Genomic DNA, 22433 nt, shown 5'->3' on the forward strand with positions numbered 1-22433 from the left:
AGTGAGAAATCTGACATACTTTTATTAAAGATAATTTTTAAAATCCCAGTTGTGGGTTTTATTTCCAGGGCCACTAATGATTACATCAGTTCCCAAAATTATTCTAGCACAATAAAAATCTATTCTAAATTTCAGTTTCTTAAAGAGTTTTCTAAACCTCCAAGAAAAGTTACGTTACCTGTGGCGGATTCATTTCGATATATGGCAAAACCAATACAATATTGTAAAGTTAAAAAATAAAATTTAAAAAAAAAATAAAGGAATTTAGAAATCTGAATATTTTAAATAGACATAAGGCTTTTATCCACTTTCTTACAACACCTAAGCTGTTTCTGAAATGGAAAATACATGGCCACTGTTAATAGGTTAAAAACCTAAATTAAAGGAAGAGTTCTTTCCAGATTTTAATCATCATGGTCTAATTCTGCTAATCTAAAGGCCAAATGTAGAACTGTAATAAATATACAAAGGAAAACCATGTCTAGAAATGCATACTTGCAAGATGAGAGAAAAATTTAATTTTATTATGCAATCTTTAACTTCCAAGTCACTCTTTCAGTAGCTACTGTATAATACTTAGCAAATCACCTTACAGGCTAAGATTTCTAAAATCTCAAACTGGATTAAGGAACCAGTAAAATAACCTGGTGAAAATAATCTAACATGTGGAAAGAGGGGAAAAAAGAAGAAGACTGACATTCAGATACCAAATTATCAATGACTTGCTTTGTGATCTTTGGCATGACACAGATGCTTAACTGAAACTGCCTGCTTCCTAATCTCAGTGATATTCTAGGAGCAAGTGAGAAAATATAAATAAAGTCGTTTGAGAAAAGTTGCAAATAACACTATTATCACATAAATATCACTCACTTTTAGAAGGAGAGATTGTCAGGTTACCTTACATAAAGGTGCCAGCTGACTTTAATTTTGTAGGCAAACTCCTGTAAATGGACCCCTAGGAACCCCCTGCTGCTGCTGCTGCTGCTAAGTCATTTCAGTCCTGTCCGACTCTGTGCGACCCCATAGACGGCAGCCCACCAGGCTCCCGCGTCCCTGGGATTCTCCAGGCAAAAACACTGGAGTGGGTTGCCATTTCCTTCTCCAACGCGTGAAAGTGAAGTCGCTCAGGCCTGTCCGACTCTTAGCGACCCCATGGACCGCAGCCTACCAGGCTCCTCCATCCATGGGATTTTCCAGGCAAGAGTACTGGAGTGGGGTGCCATTGCCTTCTCCGAGGAACCCCCTAGACATGTAGAATGCTGTCCTTTTAAGTGTTCTGAAAAGCATGCAAATCAAAGTCAAAATGTTTCAAATGCAGAAACAAAGTTTTTCAGATGGTCATATAATATATCTTCATTAACATTTTCAATCCAAACATCTTATGTACTTACAACCATATTCCAGATACTAGTCTATGAATCGTCTGACTATAATTAGTACCTAGAGTTTAACAACAACAAAAACAATAAACCACTAATTTGTGGATATTTTGCTTATGGAAAAACTTGAAATTCATTTTTTTAAATGTAAAATAAAAAGGCCTTAATGGATTTTGTTGTTGCTGGCATCTTTTGCTTTGTTGCAGGCAGTACAGCTGACCCTTGAACAAAATGAAACTGAACTGTGGAGTGACTTACACACAGGTTTTTTCAGTAAGTACTATAGTACTACACCACCCAGTTGAATCCACATATGCAGAACCTCTGACACCAAGGGCCAAATGCAAAGTACTCCAGATCTTCTACTGTACTGAGGGTCAGCATCCCTAACCCCCAAGTTGTTAAAAAGAAATTCAACTGTATTTACATTATTTTTGCCAGCAAATCATAAGTGTAAACATCATCAAAAGTTTATAAAGTGTAACATGGAATAAAAATATTTATTTGTTCAATTAAATGCCCTTACATCCTTTACTTTCATAAAGATAGTCAGAAAATGTCAATATTGGTAAATGTAAAGAGTTATATTAATAGTACTAAAATTATAAGTTATAGTACCTCATTATATCAGTCCTGGGTGTTCACTGGAAGGACTGATGTTGAAGCTGAAACTCCAATACTTTGGCCACCTGATACGAAGAGCTGACTCAGTTGAAAAGACCCTGATGCTGGGAAAGATTGAGGGCAGAAGGAGAAGGGGACGACAGAGGATGAGATGGTCGGATGGCATCACCAACTCAATGGACATCGATTTGGGTGGACTCCGGGAGTTGGTGATGGACAGGGAGGCCTGGCATGCTGTGGTTCATGGGGTCACAAAGAGTGGGACACAACTGAGTGACTGAACTGAACTGAACTTCATTATATAGGCAAAGACAGTGACAGAGAAGTATTTAAAATAAGTTTACAGAAGCTGAAAATTTAGAAATATAGACTACAGCTTCTACTCTTTCCATTCCAAAATCCAAATATGTTTATAAATATATCCATACACACATATGTATCAATTCAGGCAAATTTCCTACATCCAAATGCACTGTAGGATTATTTGGTTTTTTAAAAAGCCACAAAAATTTACTGGTTTATTATTTTTAAAAAACTGACTTATAAAGGAAGATAATGGCTTCATTACAATATGGACCACAATTACCCACTTATCAATAATTAATAGTCCATCAAGTTTCATTTTAAAACAGCCAACTAGTTATTAACTTCTTACTTTTTGACTCAGTTTAATTATAGAAAGGGCCAATTAGCTGCTCTAACATATACCAGTATCCTGGGTCATTACATGTGTCTGTTTTAAACATCATAGATAAAACAGATAAAAAAGTTCAGTGCGTACACAGATGGTCCCCAACTCAAGAATGGTTCGACCTAAGATTTTTTAACTTTAGGACAGTGTGAAAACAATATGTATTCAGTAGAAATCTTATTTTGAATTCTGAATTTTAATCTTTTCCCAGGCTAAGAGCAGTACAATACTCCCTCCTGATGCTGCAGCTTCTAGCCAAGCCAGGCAAGAAACACAAAGGTTAACAGGTGATGTACATTTAAAACCTTTCTATACTCATACAACCATTCTGCTTTCCACTTTCAGTACAGGATTCAATAAATTACATGAGATATGCAACACTATTATAAAATATGCTATGTGTTAGATGACTTTGCCCAGGCTTATGAAAGTATTCTAAGCATGTTGAATGTAAGTAAACTTAAGCCAGGACGTTCAGTAGATCAGGTGTTTTAAATGCATCTTCAACTTAGGATATTGTCAACTTCTGATGGGTTCATGTAGAAGTTACCCCATTGTAAGAGGAAGAAAATCTGTATCTTGTAATAATATTAGCCACCATTTTTGGAACAGTTATGATATGTTAGACACTGTGCTAAGCACTTTATACAAGTAATCTCATTTTATTTTTCAGCTCATTTTTTTTTTAGCCTCACCTCAAGGCATATGGGATATTAGTTCCCCAGCTACCAGCGGTGAAAGTGTGGAATCTTAACCACTGGACCACTAGGGAAGTCCCATGATTTTAAGATGAAGAAGATGTGGTTTACAGAAGTTTATTTGCCTAAGATTACACATTAAGGAACTGGTATTCAAAACCAGACTTTGTTAAGTCCAAGCCCCTGTATTATGCTAAAAAGTAAGTTAAAAGAAACAGGAAAGTCAGTTACCAAACTATTTCATCCTTATTTAACCCAGATTATCCATAATAGTTTGCTTATTTTACACTTATTATGTGTCTCACATCCTGCAAGGTTCTGGAGATAGGGCCTCTATCCTTTAAGAAGTTCAGTCTAAGAAAGATGTACAATAGAAATGCCTTGGTTGGTTTAATATTTAAGGAAGTATTACTGGAATGGCATACAAGGTAAGTTTAGCGCATTTTAGCAAAAAATTTCAAATCCATTATAACTTGGAAGTTTTTAGTTATTGTCAAATGTTAAGACTGGAGTGGGTTATGAAGTCTTAGACTCATACAAGTATAGAACTGTGGAAGCCAATGAAGAAAGTCAACAATTTCAAGTGAATTCTGCAAATGGAATACCAAGAACAGAATCGAACATAAATTTATGTTAAAAAAAATTATGTTACCATGTTTATTATTAAATCTTAATTTTTTTTTTTTTTTGCCATATCATGCAACATGCTGGAGCTTAGTTCCCTGACCAGGGATGCAAACCCTGCACTGGAAGCAGAGTCTTAACTACTGAACCACCAAAAATGCCCCAAACTGCTTATTTCAGTATTTCCTTAAGCACTTATTTAAACTGAATTCTTCAATCACATTTACAATAATAATAAAGTAACTCAAATGTCACTTCCTCAAGGAAGCCATCTGATCCCAAGATTATCAAACCACCAAATATGGATTTTCAAAACTTTTCCCATTTGTCTTAGCACTCATCACAACTGTATATATAACATTTATTGTGTAAATGGTTGTTTTATGTTTGTCTCCCCTGGCAAACCGTAAGTTCCATAAAAGCAAGGACAGTTTATCTTGTTCATAACAATACTCCCAGCATCCAAGACTTGTGCATATTAAATGCTCAGTACATGTTACTGAATTAACGAATAGCAAAAAAAAAAATATATATATATATATACTATATACCTTTTTCTATTAATAAATCCAACCCATCTACGAGAACTTACAATCTCTAAATTGAGGGCCATATTCATAAATAAGAGTTCATGTTTTTTCTATAGAGTTATTCATCACCTTTATAACAATTTCTTACATACATTATCTCATTTCATCATGGAGGTACAATGCAAAGCCTTCCTAAAACTTGAGCTTCACCAGAAAAGCAAGGTGGTTCCTGGGGATAATTTCTAAAGAAGAGACACAGAGAAAGAGTTACAATCCACCGGAAAAGCTCACACTGTTACTAAAGTACCAATTTAATGCAAATCCCAAAATGATCCTATAAGCAATATATATGCAAAACACCAGCCTATTCTTAGTATTCCAAAGAGAACAGTCTCAAATAATGTCTTTGACAGAGCCAACACATCGATATAACTTTGTCCTCTTGATGCTAAGTACATACCAATATAACTTTGTGTTCTTGATGCTATGTGGAAGGAGCAAGAGGGAGAGAGAAGAAATGAAGGTAAGAAGATAGGAAAGAAAGAGAAAACAAATCTTTACTGGGCCTCCACATTTGTTAGTTTCTAATTTATATTCTGGATGCACAGGACCTACCACTTCTTTTCAATATTTTTCTATTAAAAATAAGACTAAATCTGATTTTTAATGATAATTTTTAATTTAGAAAGAATGAACATAATAACACTGAAAATATCCTAATCCGCTGAATGAGGAACTATAAGAAAAAAATAAATGAAAAGCTGCCACTGAGCACACAGCAAGTCTTCCCAGGGTATCCCACAGCACTTTTTTGTGTGTTCATCACCCCTCTCATAAATGTGTCCACTATTAACTACCATTAAATATGCTAGATGGCAGTTTGTACTCTGCGTCTTCAACTTGACACTAGCTTCTTAACAGGTTACGTTCCTAAAGGGTTATATATCTGTCCTCACAAGCCTTCACTATGCCACAAGTAAGCAGTAGCAAAACTGAAAGTCCCAAAGAATGGCTGTTTACATCCATGAAGCTTAGTTAAGTAAAACAGTATCTACACTTGTATTTGAAGCTATAAATGAGGAAAACTCAAAGTAAAACCTAAGCTAAAAAGTAATAATGACTCAAAATCTCAGCATGCTAACTATATTCCACTGATGTTCCTTCCCAGATGAAAGTTTATGATCAAGAACACACAGTTTTGAGGCACATTTCTTAAATTAATGGCATTTGGCTTCAAAGAAACAAAACCAAAACAACCCAGGCCTAGCAGTAAATATGGGAAATTTGTAGTCATTTCTTTCTTTGGCATATTCTAGAAAAAGCCACATGATTACATATAATGGGATTTATATGTAATGCTACATAACATAAACATGCGATAAAAATAAATTACTCCACATAAAGGAAAGCATTGTCTTCTCCCTCCATGTGCGCTTCACTATTACAAATAATTTACTTATTCAATTAAAGAGTGTATAAAATAGTGCTCCAATTCTAAGGCCGATGTTCACAGGAGCTCAGTATTTGGGGGCCCCTAGATCATTTTCTTTATAAATCACAACTGACACACATAAAAAAAAGAGACCTCAAAAAAGCTTTAACTACAGACTTAAAATTCAAATCAACATCCCCAAAACATTCTGCCACTCCACGGCACATTTTGATATTACCTATGATTAAATGGCCAAAAGAAATATTCAGAAAGCTAACCAACTTTTCACAAAGTATGCAAACACTAAGGTTAAAACTGGTCAATCCCCATGCCAAAGAGCCATTTACAAATGGATATTTTGTGCATCAAATGTACAAATACAAAATTAGTAGTCACACACATGTGTGTGCTCAGTTGTGTCAGACTCTTTGTGACACCATGGACTGTAACCCGCCAGGCTCCTCTGTCCATGGGATTTTCCAGGCAAGAATACTGCAGTGGGCTGCCATTTCCTACTCCAGGGGATTTTCTCGAGCCAGGGATTGAACCCATGTCTCCTGCATCTCCTGCATTGGCAGGTGGATTCGTTGCCACTGAGCCACCAGGGAAGCAGTCACATACGTAGTGTAATGAAGGAGCAAATGCCCAGGAGTCTATGTTACTACTATTGCTAACTACTGTACACTTTGGGCAAACCCCTCTGCTTTTCTAGGAACTGTACAGAAAAAGAAGAAGCTAACATCATCAACTAAGTTTCTAAGAATTTGCTTCTAAGGCTTCTGAATAATCCAGCAAGCAGCCAAGTACACTCTCCTGATACATGGTAGGTTCAGAACTGAAAAATAATAAAGGACCAATGTGCTAAGTTGCTTCACTCACGTCTGACTCTTTGCAACCCTATGGACTGTAGCCTGCCAGGCTCCTCTGTCCGTGTGATTCTCCAGCCAAGACTACTGGAGTGGGCTGCCATTTTCCTCTCCAAGAGATCTTCCCAACCCAGGGACTGAACCTGCGTCTCTTCTGTTTTCTGCATTGGCAGATGGGTTCTTCACCACCACTGCAATCTGGAAGCCCTTAAAGGATTGATAGAATGTAATAATCTTGCTTAGGCAAACAAATGTTTTTAGCCTGAAAGTTTCTCTCTCAAAGATCTCACAGAAGACACACATATTAATCATTAATACATGCAAACTAGTAATACAGACTCAAGAATTTCCCAAATAAACAGTTTTAAACCCTTGTAGAAATGCTTCCTTCTTCTTCTCTCCAAATTTGCCCTTAAAACTATCATATTAAAATAATCTAGCAGAACTAACTTCAAATGGAGAAATTTTTAAGAGACATTCTGCATTACAAATAACCTTTATATTAGAAAACTTTACTTTGCATGCCTTTATGTTCTTCTTTGTTTATAATAGCTAAAAATCCATTTTTCAATTATTCTAATTACAAAAATTATCTGAAAATCATTTACTTTTACAAATGTAAAAGTTTCATTTACTTTTACAGCTAAATGTGCATGAATCTTTCTTTCCCCACTTGCACTTTTTGATATTCACTAGTTTAAAATGTTTATACAAATAAGCCAAAATCTTTGTTTCAACCTTAAGCCATCCTTAGAAAATACATAAGTATTCTTCAGTACTTTATTCTGGTGTTTTTATGATTCAAACTTTTATAATTCCCTCAAATTAGAAGGTCGCATCTACCCCTGAGGGAAGGAAAGGAAATCATCCTGGCCCCATACAACTCAGGGGAAAAGCAGGATTACTGAGAAGAGAAAAACACAGAGCCTGTCTAAAACTAACATTGGTCTAGGATGAAAAATAAGTTCTGTTGCCCACCACCACAAGGCTTAATAGTTCCCAGGGCCTCGAACCTACCACAAGGCAAACAAGCTCCCAGGCACATGTAATAAAAGAGAGGAACCACCACTCTACTAAAAGAGAGGAACAAAAGAGTACCGAGAGAACCTCTCTGACGCTCAGATGTACAAGTAAGGCTTAAGGATAAAGGTGGAGTAAAAACATTGAGTTAAACTTTTCAGCAAATCAACTAAAGGATGAAGTGATGACAGAAGTATTTACAGTTGACAATACACTGAAGGTAACTAAAGCAACAAAAAAAAAACCCATAAATCATCAACTTCAGACAAGACTGATTCAACTTCCCATACTAACAATGTAACAGAACAAGAGTCATGCCTACTTCTTGGCATAAATACTATATACTTCAGTCTCTATCATCATGCAAATGATAGCTGGCATTTGTTCAAAAAGTATAGGCCTAGCCATGGGGGTGGTTTCCTTGGTCACCAAAGTACTGCATGCATGCTGGGTTATCATTACTTTTTTTATAATTTATACAAATCCATTCATCCAAGTTCTTTCATTTGTACTATTCCTTCAAATAAAGTAATTTCCTACCCTCCTTCGAAAAAAATTCCACATTACACAAAATCTGAAGAGCAAGCAAATCATGTAAGTCATATGTTGGAACTATCAGCCAAGGAATTAAAAATAATTATGAATAATGACAAAGGCCCAAATGGAGCAGAAAAACAATATGCATGATAGATGGCAAGTCAGAGACAGAAAGGACAAGAGTTGAACAGAAATGCTAAAAGTCAAACTGAAATGCTCAAAACAAGAACTGCACTAAAAATAATTTTAAAGTCTTTGGTAGGTTCAGACTTAACAGAGCTGAGAAAAGAATCAATAACCTTGAAGATAGGTCACAAGAAATTACCAATGTTAAAACTAACCAGGAATTTAAAAAAAAGAGTGGGAGAAAAAAATCTACACAAATAGGAGGGAAAGTTTCAAATTCATTTTATGAACATAAGGTCCTGCAAACCAAAATCTGACAAAGAAATTACAAGAAAAGAAAACTCACTATCCCTCATATATGCAAAAATCCTCAACAAAATATTAGCTAATCAAATTCAGTAACTAATAAAAAGGATAACACACCACAACCAGAGATAAATACAGGTTTATCCCAAGAATGCAACTTAACTCAGCATTAGAAGATCAATCAGCATAATTCACCAGTCAACAGATTAAAGAAGAAAAATATGATAGCATCAACAAATGCAAAAAATACGCATTTGAGAAAACCCAACTCTCCTTCCTGAAAAACTTCTCAGCCAGAGGTAGAAGGGTACTTACACAACCTGATAAAATGCATCTACTATAAAATTATTGCTAACATCATATTTAAGAGTAAAAGACTACCTGGTTTCTTCCAAAGAGTCAGAAAAAGGAAAGGAAATCTGCTGTCACCACTCCTATTCAACAAAATACTTAAAGACCTAGAAAGTACAATAAGACAAGAAAAAAAGAAATAAAAGGCATACAGATTGAAAGGGAAGAAATAAGCCTACCTCTATTTGCAAATGGCATGATTGTCTACCAGTACTATTTAGAATAACACCTAGAAAGATTAAAACATGTATAAATGTAATAAAATAGGTACAACCTCTTCATGCTGAAAACTACAAAGTATTGATGAATGAAAGAAGACCTCAATAAGTGAAATGATACACCATGCACATTTATTAGAAGACTCAATTCTCCCCAAGTTGATCTATAAATTCAAAGTAATCACAATGAAAATATCCGCAAGTATTCTGATTTTGAGAATCAATGAGTTGATACTAAAATCAATAAGGTAAAGGAACTAGAACCACCAAAGCAATTTTTTTTTTCAAAACAGTTTTGAAAGGAAAAAATAAGATTCATAGTATCTTACCTCAGGACTATTCTATAAACCTCCATTAATAAACTCAGCATGATAGGAGCAAAAGAGTAAACAAATGAATTGAACAAAATGGAGAGTCCAAAAACAGACTCATACGTACATAGTCAATTGGTTGTCAAAGGTAAAAAAGTAGTTCAATGGAGAAAGGACAATCCCTTTAACAAACAGGGTTAGAACAATTAGATGTTCATTCAAAAAAAAAATGTTCATCCATCACACCACATATTAAAATTAATAAAATTAATTCAAAATGAACTATAAACCTAAAATATCTGAAAAGCTAAAAATCTTTAAGAATAAAACAATTTTCACACTGATTTAGGCTAAGATTTCTTAAAATCCATAAGATTCAAAATTAAACACTAGTGAAATTAAAAATTCCTAAGGTCATAGACTAGGAGAAATTATCTACAAGCCACACATCTGATAAATGATTGGTATCCAGAAAAATTTAGAGAACTCTCAAAATTTAATTAAAAAACAAAACTTACTGAGCAAAAAATTTGAAGAGACATTTTATCAAGTAAGATATACAAATAATAGTAATACAAATGGCAAATAAGCACATGAAGACACCCAATATCACTAGTTATTAGGGAAATGTAAAGAAAAACTATAATGACATACTATTACACATCTATTAAGATGGTTAAAATTAAAAGAAAATGAAAACTGACAATGCCAAATATTGAGGAAGATGAGGAGCAATTAGAACTTTCATCCAATAGTAGCTGGGAGGAATAATACAAAATGGTATAACCACTTCCCAAATTTGTTTGGTAGTTTCTTATAAAGTTAAACTTTTCATATAATTCAACTATCACTTGGGTATTTGTGAAATAAAGATCTATGTTCACACAAAAGTCTGTTCTCAGATGTTTATAGCAGTTTTATTTGTAATTGCCAAAAGCCAGAAACTACCAGCTCAGCTGGAGAAGAAGAAACTTTGCAAAACCACTTAGCAGTATATATGAAATAATATGAACGAATCTCTGCAGTTCAGGGTCCCCAAGGCATCTACAGGTTCAATGATTCACTAGACTTATGGGAACCTGGAATGTTAGGCCCATGAATCAAGGCAAATTGGAAGTGGTCAAACTGGAGATGGCAAGAGTGAATGTCGACATTTTAGGAATCAGCGAACTAAAATGGACTGGAACGGGTGAATTTAACTCAGATGACCATTATATCTACTACTGTGGGCAGTTGTTGGATGCAATCTTAAAAACAACAGAATGATCTTTCTTTGTTTCCAAGCAAACCATTCAATATCACAGTAATACAAGTCTATGCCCCAACCAGTAACGCTGAAGAATCTGAACGGTTCAATGAAGACCTACAAGACTTTCAGAACTAACACCCAAAAAGATGTTCTTTTCATTACAGGGGACTGGAATACAAAAGTAGGAAGTCAAGAAATACCTGGAGTAACATGAAAATTTGGCCTTGGAGTACAGAATGAAGCAGGGCAAAGGTTAACAGAGTTTTACCAAGATAAGAAAGCTTACCTCAGTCATCAGTGCAAAGAAACAGAGGAAAACAATAGAATGGTCACAGCAAACACCCTCTTCCAACAACACAAGAGAAGACTCTGCCTTTGGCTCGGAGGAGGTCAAGGTGCAACTTTCTTCAGTTGTCCCGAATCCAGGTTCATCCGACACCAGCCGCCTCCACCATGCCGCCTAAGTTCGACCCCAACGAGATCAAAGTCGCCTATGTGAGGTGCACCGGTGGGGAAGTCAGTACCACGTCTGCCCTGGCCCCCAAGATAGGCCCCCTGGGTCTGTCTCTAAAAAAGGTCGGTGATGACATCACCAAGGCAACTGATTGGAAGGGTCTGAGGATTACAGTGAAACTGACCATTCAGAACAGACAGGCCCAGACTGAGGTGGTACCTTCTACCCCTGCCCTGATCATCAAAGCCCTCAAGGAACCACCAAGAGACAAAAAGAAGCAGAAAAACATTAAGCACAGTGGAAACATCACTTTTGATGAAATTGTCAACACTGCCCAGCAGATGCGGCATCAGTCTCTAGTTAGAGAACTTTCTGGAACCATTAAAGAGATCCTGGGGACCTCCCAGTCTGTAGGCTGCAATGCTGATGGCCGCGACCCTCATGACATCATAGACGACATCAACAGTGGTGCGGTGGAGTGCTAGTTAGGTAAGAATGGCAAAGGAAAAAGAAAAATAAAGGATTATTTGATAACCAAAAGAAAAAACAAAGAAGACTCTGCACATGGACATCACTAGATGGTCAATACTGAAATCAGATTGATTATATTCTTTGCAGCCAAAGATGGAGAAGCTCTATACAGTCAGCAAAAACAAGACCAGGAGCTGACTGTGGCTTAGATCATGAACTCATACTGCCAAATTCAGACTTAAATTGAAGCAAGTAGAGAAAACCACTGGACCATTCGAGTATGACCTAAATCAAATCCCTTACTACTATACAGTGGAAGTGACAAAGAGATTCAAGGGATTAGATCTGATAGACTGCCTGAAAAACTATGGACAAAGGTTCGTGACACTGTACAAGAGGCAGTGATCAAGAAAAAGAAATGCAAAAAAGCAGAACGGTTGTCTGAGGAGGCCTTATAAACAGCTATGAAAAGAAGAGAGTGAGTGAAGTGAAAGCTGCTCAGTCGTGTCTGACTCTTTGCGACCCTGTAGACTATACAGTCCATGGAATTCTCCAGGCCAGAATACTGGAGTGGATAGCCTTTCCCTTCTCCAGGGGATGTTCCCAACCCAGGGATAGAACCCAGGTCTCCCACATTACAGGGGGATTCTTTACCAGCTGAGCTATCAGGGAAGCAGGGAGAGGCAAAGGAGAAAAGGAAAGATACACCCATTTGAATGCAGAGTTCCAAAGAATAGCAAGGAGAGATAAGAAAGCCTTCCTCAATGATCAGTGCAAAGAAATAGAGGAAAAAAACAGAATGGGAAGGACTAGAGATCTCTTCAAGAAAAATAGATACCAAGGGAACTTTTCATGCAAAGCTGGGCACAATAAAGAACAGAAATGGTATGGACCTAACAGAAGCAGCAAATATTAAGAAGAGGTGGCAAGAATACACAGAAGAACTATATAAAAAAGAGCTTCATGACCCAGATAATAATGATGGTGTGACCACTCACGTAGAGCCAGACATCCTGGAATGTGAAATCAAGTGCGCTTTAGGAAGCATCAGTACAAACAAAGCTATTGGAGGTGATGGAATTCCAGCTGAGCTATTTCAAATCCTAAAAGATGATGCTGTGAAAGTGCTGCACTCAATATGCCAGCAAATTTGAAAAACTCAGCAGTGGTCACAGGACTGGAAAAGGTCAGTTTTCATTCCAATCCCAAAGAAAGGCAATGCCAAAGAATGCTCAAATGATGGCACAGTTTCACTCATCTCACATGCTAGTAAAGTAATGCTCAAAATTCTCCAAGCCAAGCTTCAACAGTAGGTGAACCGTGAACTTCCAGATGTTCACTCTGGATTCAGAAAAGGCCGAAGAACCAAAGATCAAACTCCCAACATCCTTTGGATCATCAAAAAAGCAAGAAAGTTGCAGAAAAACATCTGCTTCTGCTTTATTTCAAGAGATGGGAGTACCAGACCACCTGACCTGCCTCTTGAGAAATCTGTACACAGTCAAGAAACAACAGTTAGGATGAGACATGGAACAGACTGGTTCTAAATCAGGAAAGGAGTACATCAAGGCTGTATATTGTCACCCTGTTTATTTAACTTATATGCAGAGTACATCATGAGAAATGCTGGACTGGATGAAGCACAAGCTGGAATCAAGGTTGTTGGGAGACATATGAATAATTTCAGATATGCAGATGACACCACCCTTATGGCAGAAAGCAAAGAAGAACTAAAAAGCCTCTTGATGAAAGTGAAAAAGGAGAGTGAAAAAGTTGGCTTAAAGCTCAACATTCAGAAAACTAAGATCGTGGCATCTGGTCCCATCACTTCATGGCAAATAGATAGGGAAACAGTGGAAATAGTGACAGACTTTATTTTGGGGGGGCTCCAAAATCACTGCAGATGGTGACTGCAGCCATGAAATTAAAAGACACTTGCTCCTTGGAAGAAAAGTTATGACCAACCTACCTAGAGAGAATACTAAAAAGCAGAGACATTACTTTGCCAACAAAGGTCCGTCTGGTGAAAGCTATGGTTTTTCCAGTGGTCATGTATGAATATTAGAGTTGGACTATAAAGAAAGCTGAGTGCTGAAGAATTGATGCTTTTGAACTGTGGTGTTGGAGAAGACTCTTGAGAGTCCCTTGGACTGCAAGGAAATCCAACCAGTCCATCCTAAAGGAAATCAGTCCTGAATATTCATTGGAAGGACTGATGCTACAGGTGAAACGCCAATACACTGGCCACCTGATGGGAAGACCTGACTCACTGGAAAAGACCCTGATGCTGGGCAAGATTGAAGCGGGAGGAGAAGGGGACGACAGAGGATGAGATGGTTGTATGGTATCACCGACTCAATGGAGATGAGTCTGAGTAAACTCTGGGAGTTGGTGATGGACAGGGAGGCCTGGCATGCTGTAGTCCATGGGGTCGCCAAGAGTTGGATGTGACCGAGCAACTGATCTGAACTGAACTGAGAGTTATAAAACTCAAACAAGACATTTAACTCAGGGTCATAGTTTAATACAGCAAAGGGATACAAATTAAAATCATTAAAGCGAAGAGGGGCATAAGGCAGAGTCCAGGAGACACCAAGCGTTCAGCTGTCCCCACCCAGTGGAGTTGGGTTCACAGCGCTTATTTCTCCCAAGAGCTTATGATAATATGTATGAATACGAGCAATCAGGTAAGTTCACCTGAGGTTCAATGTCTAGCATTTTTATCTGAAGTCTGAGACATAGGTAGGGCTAACTATCTGCATGGCTAACTTTAGTCTCCAGCTCCTCTACGGGTCAAGCTGATACCACACACAGCCACACTGTCAGGATAAGCAACCTACGGTGGTCAAAGGCCCCCCAGTAAACAAAGACACCCTTATTAAGCAGGACATTCCAGGGCTTAAAGGTTACCTCCCAGGAGCTGGACAAGGTCAACCCCTAGGCAGCTTTGGGTACAAGTGAGTTATTTTTACTCAAAATACTTCTGACATCAAATCTGTAAGTTTTTTTCCTCACACCAACTAATTCTCCAACTCCCCAGATACCAATTAGGTGTCCTAGAATTCATTTCAGTTCTGACATTAACTACTCAAGTCAGCATTAGACTCCCCCAGGCTTTGCGGCTCAGTCTCCCAAGACAGCCCTCACTTCAAATGCCAGTTCCAAGTTTTGGGTCCCCAGGTTACCCATATTTCTGTTCAGCTTGGCTACAAGGTCAAGGGGGCTCCCATAAACTCCACCCCCATTCAGGTGCATTAAATTGTTAGAATAGGTCACAAAATTGCAGAGAAAACAATACTTACTTACCAGTTTACTATAAAGGATACAAGCAATTAGTCAGATAAAAAGGACAGAGGACAAGGTCCAGGGGTCCTGAGCACAGGAGCTTCCGTCCCCACAGTCTGAGTGTGCCACCCTATTAGCAAGTGAACATGTTTCTCAAATCCGATGCCCTCTGAACCGCAGTTTAAAGGTCTTTATGTAGGCTCTTCTATTAATTAGTAGAAGTGATTAATGAAATCATGGGCCACTGATAACTGAACTCAACCTCCAAACCCTCTCCCCCTCCTTGGAGGTCCAGGGATGGAAGTGAAAGTTCTAACCTCTAATCACACTGTTGGTTACTCTGACAACCAGCCCCCAACCTGAAGCTATCAGGGGCCCAAGAGTGCATAAAGTCAGGCATGGTTAAAAAAAGTGCATTATGAGTATGTTCATTTCAGGAGTTTTTAGGAATTCTAGACCAGGAACCAGGGACAAAGACAAAACATGTATTTTTATTATGCCTCAGGAATGCTATTCCTTTACTATACAACCTCAGATGCATTATACTTATGGAAAACAACCAAACCCAAAAGGCTCTGAAGTGTAGGAGTCCATTTATACAGCATTCTTGAAAATGCAAAACTACAGGGACAGGAAACAGGCCAGTAATTGTCAAGGTCTAGGATGTGGGGGGAAGGCTGGTCTTATCAATGGCACAAGATAACATTTTTCATCTTTATTGTGATGGTGGTTACACATGTACAAATGCTTACCAAAATTCTTAGAACTATACACAGAGAACAACGATTTTTCACTGTTTGTGAACTGTACCTTGATTAACCTGAGACGATCAGTACTACAGTCACCTACGACAATTCCATTCTTTAAAAGTGGCAGATAATAAATATTATGTAAATAATAAATATTTTTCCTAAATGGAAAGCAATAGAAAATTATTTCTCTGCTCAGTAAGTTCCTTATAAAATTAATGTCTGCGCACAGCCAAAGGGAAACATGCTGATTCATTGGCTGGCAGGATTATGGGTGACTATACTGTTGGGCTTCAAGCTCTATTCATATTGTCTGCGTAATAGTAAATAAGCGTCTTAAATTTTTTATAGTAGGTGACAGTGTAATACTGGTAGGCAAAATTCTACTATGACCCTCAATGACTCATGTTCGTGTATAATCATCTCTCCCCTGAGTGTGGGTAGGACTCGCAACTTATTTTTAACCAATGAAATATAGCAAAGGTGATGGAATATCACTCCCACAATTATGTTGTTGTAAATGGCAAAGGTGAAAATACTTTGCAGATGTAATTAAGGCCCCTAATTGGTGGCTTTAATCAAAAGGGAGATTTTTCCCAGGTTGGCCTACCTGATAAGGTAAGCCCTTTAAAAGAGGATCCAGACCTGTGTTCTACAGGTGGAAGGAAATGAATTCAGCCAATGAACACGTGGACTTGGAAGAACATCCAGAGCCTCAATGATATCTTAGCCCTAGTCAACGCTTCTGATTTGCAGCCTCGTCAGTCCCTGAGCAGAGAACTTGGCTTAAACTTTACCCAGACTCCTGATCATGGAAACTGGTGATAATGTATCTGTTATTTTAAGCTGCTGTGGCAATTTATTATACAATAGAAAAGTGGGCTTCTCTGGAGACCCAGGTTCAATCCCTGGGTCTAGAAGATCCCCTGAAGAAGGGAATAGCTACCCACTCCAGTTTTCTTGCCTGGAGAATTCCATGGACAGAGTCCAAAAGGCTACAGTCCATGGAGTTAAGAGAGTTAGACACGACTGAGCAAGCAACACACACCAACAGAAAAGCAATCCAGTAATTAAAATTCTTTTCTGAAGAATCTTGGCTTTAACCACGGCTCATCTTGAACTAGAGGAAATGTCCTATTCTTGTTAAGCATCAATTTTCACGAAAGAATGTGAACCTTAACACAAGCTTCACTGCACAATGGTTCAGATTTAATCCATAACACAGAGGATCTATATTTCAGTGAGTTGCCAGCAAATAAAATCTCAATTCACTGCTGCTCAATACTTGGGGAAGCTTCACACAAAACAGTGTTTTTATGGAGAACTATCTGCAGATGCTTCATATAATCCATTAGTTACTCTAAAACTTGGGAGACGGGGGTTATTATCAAAATCTCTAAAGAATAGATGACTATGGTTATTTTAAACATTTAAGACATTTTGACATTTTAAGAAATACTTATTTTGGAAACAAACCATAGAAAACAGAATTCAGTCAAATTCTTTTGGCCAACAGTAACAGCTATAAGGAAATTTCTCTTTTATCTGTTATACTAACTAATCTGCAACAGAAGGTTAGAGGAAGAAGTCATTACAGAAATGGAGGGGAGGAAGGATCAAGATGGGAAGATCTCTAATGAATTCTACTGGGGAGTGAGGTTCTTAGAATTTATCATATTGGCTCCCCATAAAGCTGATTTCACTGGAAGTAATCATGGATGGGATTCCACTGGCCATTTTGTGGAATGCTATAAAAAACTGATTTTATTTCTTGATGTGGTTTAAAATGCTTTTCACACTACATTACATAGTGTCCTCCAGAACACTGTCAAGGAAAACTTTGTGTTCTTAATAAATATTAGGAAGAGTTGTGCTTTTTCCCAGCAGTTGCTTTGTTTTTACTGTATGGTGGCGGTGGTTTGGTCACTAAGTCGTGTCTGACTCTTTATGACCTCATGGACAGTATAGCCTGCCAGGCTGCCTTGTTCATGGGACTTCCCAGGCAAGAATACTGGAATGGGCTGCCATTTCCTTTTCCAGGAGATTTTCCTGACTGAGGGATTGAACCTGAGTCTCCTACACTGCAGGCAGATTCTTTACCAACTGAGCCACCAGGGAAGCCCTTTTAACTGTATGGTGGTGGTGGTTTAGTTGCTAAGTCGTGTCAGATTCTTGCGACCCCATGGACTGTAGCCTGCCAAGGCTCCTCTGTCCATGGGATTCTCCAGACAAAAATACTGGAATGGGTTGCAATTTCCTTCTCTAAGAGGTGCTATTAATTATGTTACTGACCTAGTTTTCTATGTTGGCTGCTAGAAATCTTTATGCTACACAAATTTTAGGTTAATTCTTTTCAACCTTTGGTTCTGAAAATTTCCAGACATGTAAGTAAGGAGATAACTGTAGAATAAATGGTCATGCAAGTTAACAATACTGCATATCTCTTTCCTCCCATTTCTTTTTCTTTTGGGGGTGGAGGGGCTTGGAGGACTTTAGAGCAAATCGCAGATACCGTATCTTTTCACCTATACATAGTAAAGAATATATCACCATCAGTTAAAGACTTTTCTTTAAAGTCTGACACTATAATTCCATTAACTCATCTCACAAAATTAGCAATAATTTCTCAGTATTATCTAATACATAGTTCAGGTTCAAATTTCAATCCTCTTTCAAGTGGAACTTTTGCTCACTACTTGTTTGTCTAAACCAGGAAAGAAACAAGAACCACACACTGTAACTGACTGATACATCTCTTCAAATCTCATTTAATCTGTAACAAGTCATTTGTCCTGTAGAATTTCTCATAGTCTAAACTTAGGTGACTATTTCCTTATGGCGTTAAAGTATTCCTCCATTTCCCCACGGAGCAGGCAATGGCGCCCCACTCCAGTACTCTTGCCTGGAAAATCCCATGGATGGAGGAGCCTGGCGGGCTGCAGTCCATGGGGTCGTGAAGAATCGGACACGACTGAGCGACTTCACTTTCACTTTTCACTTTCATGCATTGGAGAAGGAAATGGCAACCCACTCCAGTGTTCTTGCCTCTAGTGTTCTTCAGGACGGGGGAACCTGGTGGGCTGCCATCTATGGGATAACACAGAGTCGGACACGACTGAAGCAACTTAGCAGCAGCAGCAGCCATTTCCCCATATTTCCTGTAAACTGTGGTGAGATCTAGAGACATGATTCATTTTCAAATATTTGGCAAGAACACTATAGGTGATACATGTACTTGCCTAATATATCACATTAGAACACACATAAAATCTGGTTGTCCCACCTATAAAGTGATATTCAAACTGATTATTATATTCAAGTGTTGCCAGCCTGATTTACCCAGTGACCATTCTCCATTATTTATTTAGGGGTTGCCCAAAGGTGATATGCTAATATTATCATTTTATTCCATTTGCATTTATTATTTGGAATTCTTCTAATAAGGAGTTTCCTTAAATAACTATGTGGGTACCATGAAACTCAGTTTACACAGGAAAAACAATATAAATTCTTGATTCTTTCCATTAACAATTTCTTAGAAAATGAACTGGTGATCTAGCACCTTCCAAAGCTATGAAATCTATTTTTAATATCAATTTCTTTTTGTCTTTCTCACTAACTTCTAAGTTGTGTTATCTTGCTCAATTCTATAGAAATAAACATAGTGCTAATACATTCAGAATTCTTCGGACCCACTCCTGAATGCTAACAGTTTACTGAAGTACTGTGAACTATTAACGCTGAAAAAATGTACGGAGTAATTTTAACAAAAACAAGGCCACTTTCACAGACTGACGATTTGAACAAGGACAGCAGTGCAGGGAGCAACAAGAAAACCGAAGTGAAACTCTGCAGGAAAGGCGCCTTAGGCTTGTTTAAAATTCAGAACAACATACCTCCTCACTCCCCTAAAGACTTCTTCAGAACTTTCTGCGTATCTTTGGTATAGAGCATGGGTATACAGCCACCCCTTTTTCCATAGAGGACTGATTCCAGAACCCCACAGATACCAAACTCCAAAAATACTCAAGTCAAATCCCTCATAGAAAGGGTCATCATATTTGAATATAATCTATATACATCTTCCCATATACTTTAAGTCCTGTCTAGATTACTTATAACACCTAATACAATGCAAATACTATAAAAATAGTTGCCACTGCAGCATATTCAAATTTTGCTTTGGGGAACTTTCTGGAATTTTTTTTTTCTGAGTATTTTTGATCCTAGGTTGGTTGAATCCATGGATGCAGAACCTGTGGCTACAAAAGGCAGACAGTACATACAGAATCCACTCGAGTACTCTAGGTATACTGTAGATTGAAGAATTATAAAGGCAACATAATAAAAAAATTCAGTTCAGTTCAGTCACTCAGTCATGTCCAACTCTTTGCAACCCCATGGACTGCAGCACGCCAGGCTTCCCTATCCATCACAATCTCCCAGAGCTTGCTCAAACTCATGTCTAGCAAGTCAATGATGCCATCCAACCATCTCATCCTCTGTCATCCCCTTCTCCTCCAGCCCTCAATCTTTCCCAGCATCAGGGTCTTTCTAATCAGTCAGTTCTTCACATCAGGTGGCTAAAGTATTGGAGTCTCAGCTTCAGCACCAGTCCTACCAATGAATATTTAGGACTGATTTCCTTTAGGATTGACGGGTTTGATCTCCTTGCAATCCAAGGGACTGTCAAGAGTCTTCTCCGACATCACAGTTCAACAGCATCAATTCTTCGGTGCTCAGCTTTCTTTACGGTCCAACTTTCACATCCATACATGACAACTGGAAAAACCATAGCTTTGACTATACAGACCTTTGTCAGCAAAGAAATGTCTCTGCTTTTTAAAATGCACTCAAGCAATAGAGAAAGTCATAGGTGAGAAAAGCTGCTTCCCTACAATTACCTTCTGACAGTTAAAAATCATCCTGTGATTCCAAATCACAGGGTATCTGTACCTCACGTAACTAAAAAGAAAAGCAGAAATGTACATGATATATGTAACTAAGCATAACACGGCAAGTGTTATAAAGCAGTATAATTAACTCCCTCTAGAATGCCAGAGTAAGTGATTGCTTCTGGAACAGTTTAAAATGCTTCCCAGAGGAATTCTACAACATATACAAAGAACTTATACTGATACTTCCCAAACTCTTTCTAACGATTGAAGAGATGGGAACACATTCTATGAAGCCACCAAAGGCATTCTAGGAAGCCTCCATCACTCTCAAATGAAAACCAAAGACACTACCAAATAAGAAAATTACAGGCCAATATCTTTGATGAATATAGATGCAAAAATCTTCAACAAAATATTAGCCAACACCAAATCCAACAATACATAAAAAAGATTAGATACCGTGACCAAGCTGGATTCATTCCAGGGTCACAAGGATGATTTAACATACACAAATTAATTAATGTGATACACCACATCAACAAAAGAAAAGACAAAAGCCACTTGATCATCACAATAGATGTAGAAAAAGCATTTGATAAATTCAACATCCATTCATGAGAAAAACTCTTACCAAAGCGGGTGTAGAAGGAACATGTCTCAACATAATAAAAGCTATTCACGACAAACCCACAGTCAACATAATACTCAATAGTAAGAAGCTGAAAGCCTTCCCACCAAAATCTGCAATAAGACAAAGATACCCTCTCACCACTTCTATTCAACAGAGTATTAAGTCCTGTGTGTGTGTGTGTGCACGCACACGCTCCAACATGTCTGACTCTCTGTGGCCCCATGGACTGTAGCTTGCCAGGCTCCTCTGTCTATGGAATTTTCCAGGCAAGAATACTGGAGCAGGTTGCCATTTCATTCTCCAGAGGATTTTCCCAACCCAGGAATGGAACTTGTGTCTCCTGCACTGGCAGGCGAATTCTTTACCACTATCTCACTTGTGAAGCCAAAGAGTATCAATGGCTTCAAGTAAATATAAAAAATGGAAAGCTTGGGAGAACTTGTCACATTTGAAGAAATGAGAGAAATTCAGTGCAGTATGACTGAAGCTCAGAACACTTAATGGCACTGGGGAGTTTGGGGACAGAGAGGAAATGAAGTGGTGAGAGCTGAGGGTGGATGTGTTAGCAGGGAACTGAGTCCCTAGGTAGAGAAAGTTGGAATTACTCTTTTCCTTAACTTCTCCATGTCCATTTTTTCTATTACCTTTCTCATCTGTTTTACTATTACTGCTCCTCTTTTTTCCCAAATTTTTCTTTTAATTGTTCAGTCACTTCTTTGAGGGGGGGTAGGTCAGACCACACAGCATGCGGGATCTTAGTTCCCCCATCAGGGATCAAACCCATGTCCCTGTCCCCTGCATTTGAAGTGGGAAGTCTTAACCACTGGACCACCAGAAGTTCTACAACTATTTTTAATTAATGACTCTTTCCTCCATTTCACTTAATCTGATTCAAAATAATTTCATACTGCACTTCAATATTTACATGTAATCTTTTAATATGAGATAATTAGTATTCACTTAACACATTATACAAAGAC

The 22433-nt window shown here is 38.0% G+C and overlaps 2 protein-coding genes across 2 annotated transcripts in view; one reads left to right on the forward strand and one right to left on the reverse strand.

The window, feature by feature from the left end:
- The window catches only part of JMJD1C (jumonji domain containing 1C), a 317595-nt gene that overhangs the window by 272052 nt on the left and 23110 nt on the right, over nt 1-22433 (reverse strand). The window lies entirely within an intron of this gene.
- LOC102396966 (60S ribosomal protein L12-like) lies at nt 11350-11904 on the forward strand. The gene has a single exon (XM_045165543.1). The coding sequence runs from the start codon at nt 11419-11421 to the stop codon at nt 11902-11904; it is 486 nt and encodes a 161-aa protein (XP_045021478.1). The 5' UTR covers nt 11350-11418.

Source organism: Bubalus bubalis, chromosome 4, assembly GCF_019923935.1.
Source record: "Bubalus bubalis isolate 160015118507 breed Murrah chromosome 4, NDDB_SH_1, whole genome shotgun sequence".
Taxonomy (NCBI): Eukaryota; Metazoa; Chordata; class Mammalia; order Artiodactyla; family Bovidae; genus Bubalus; species Bubalus bubalis.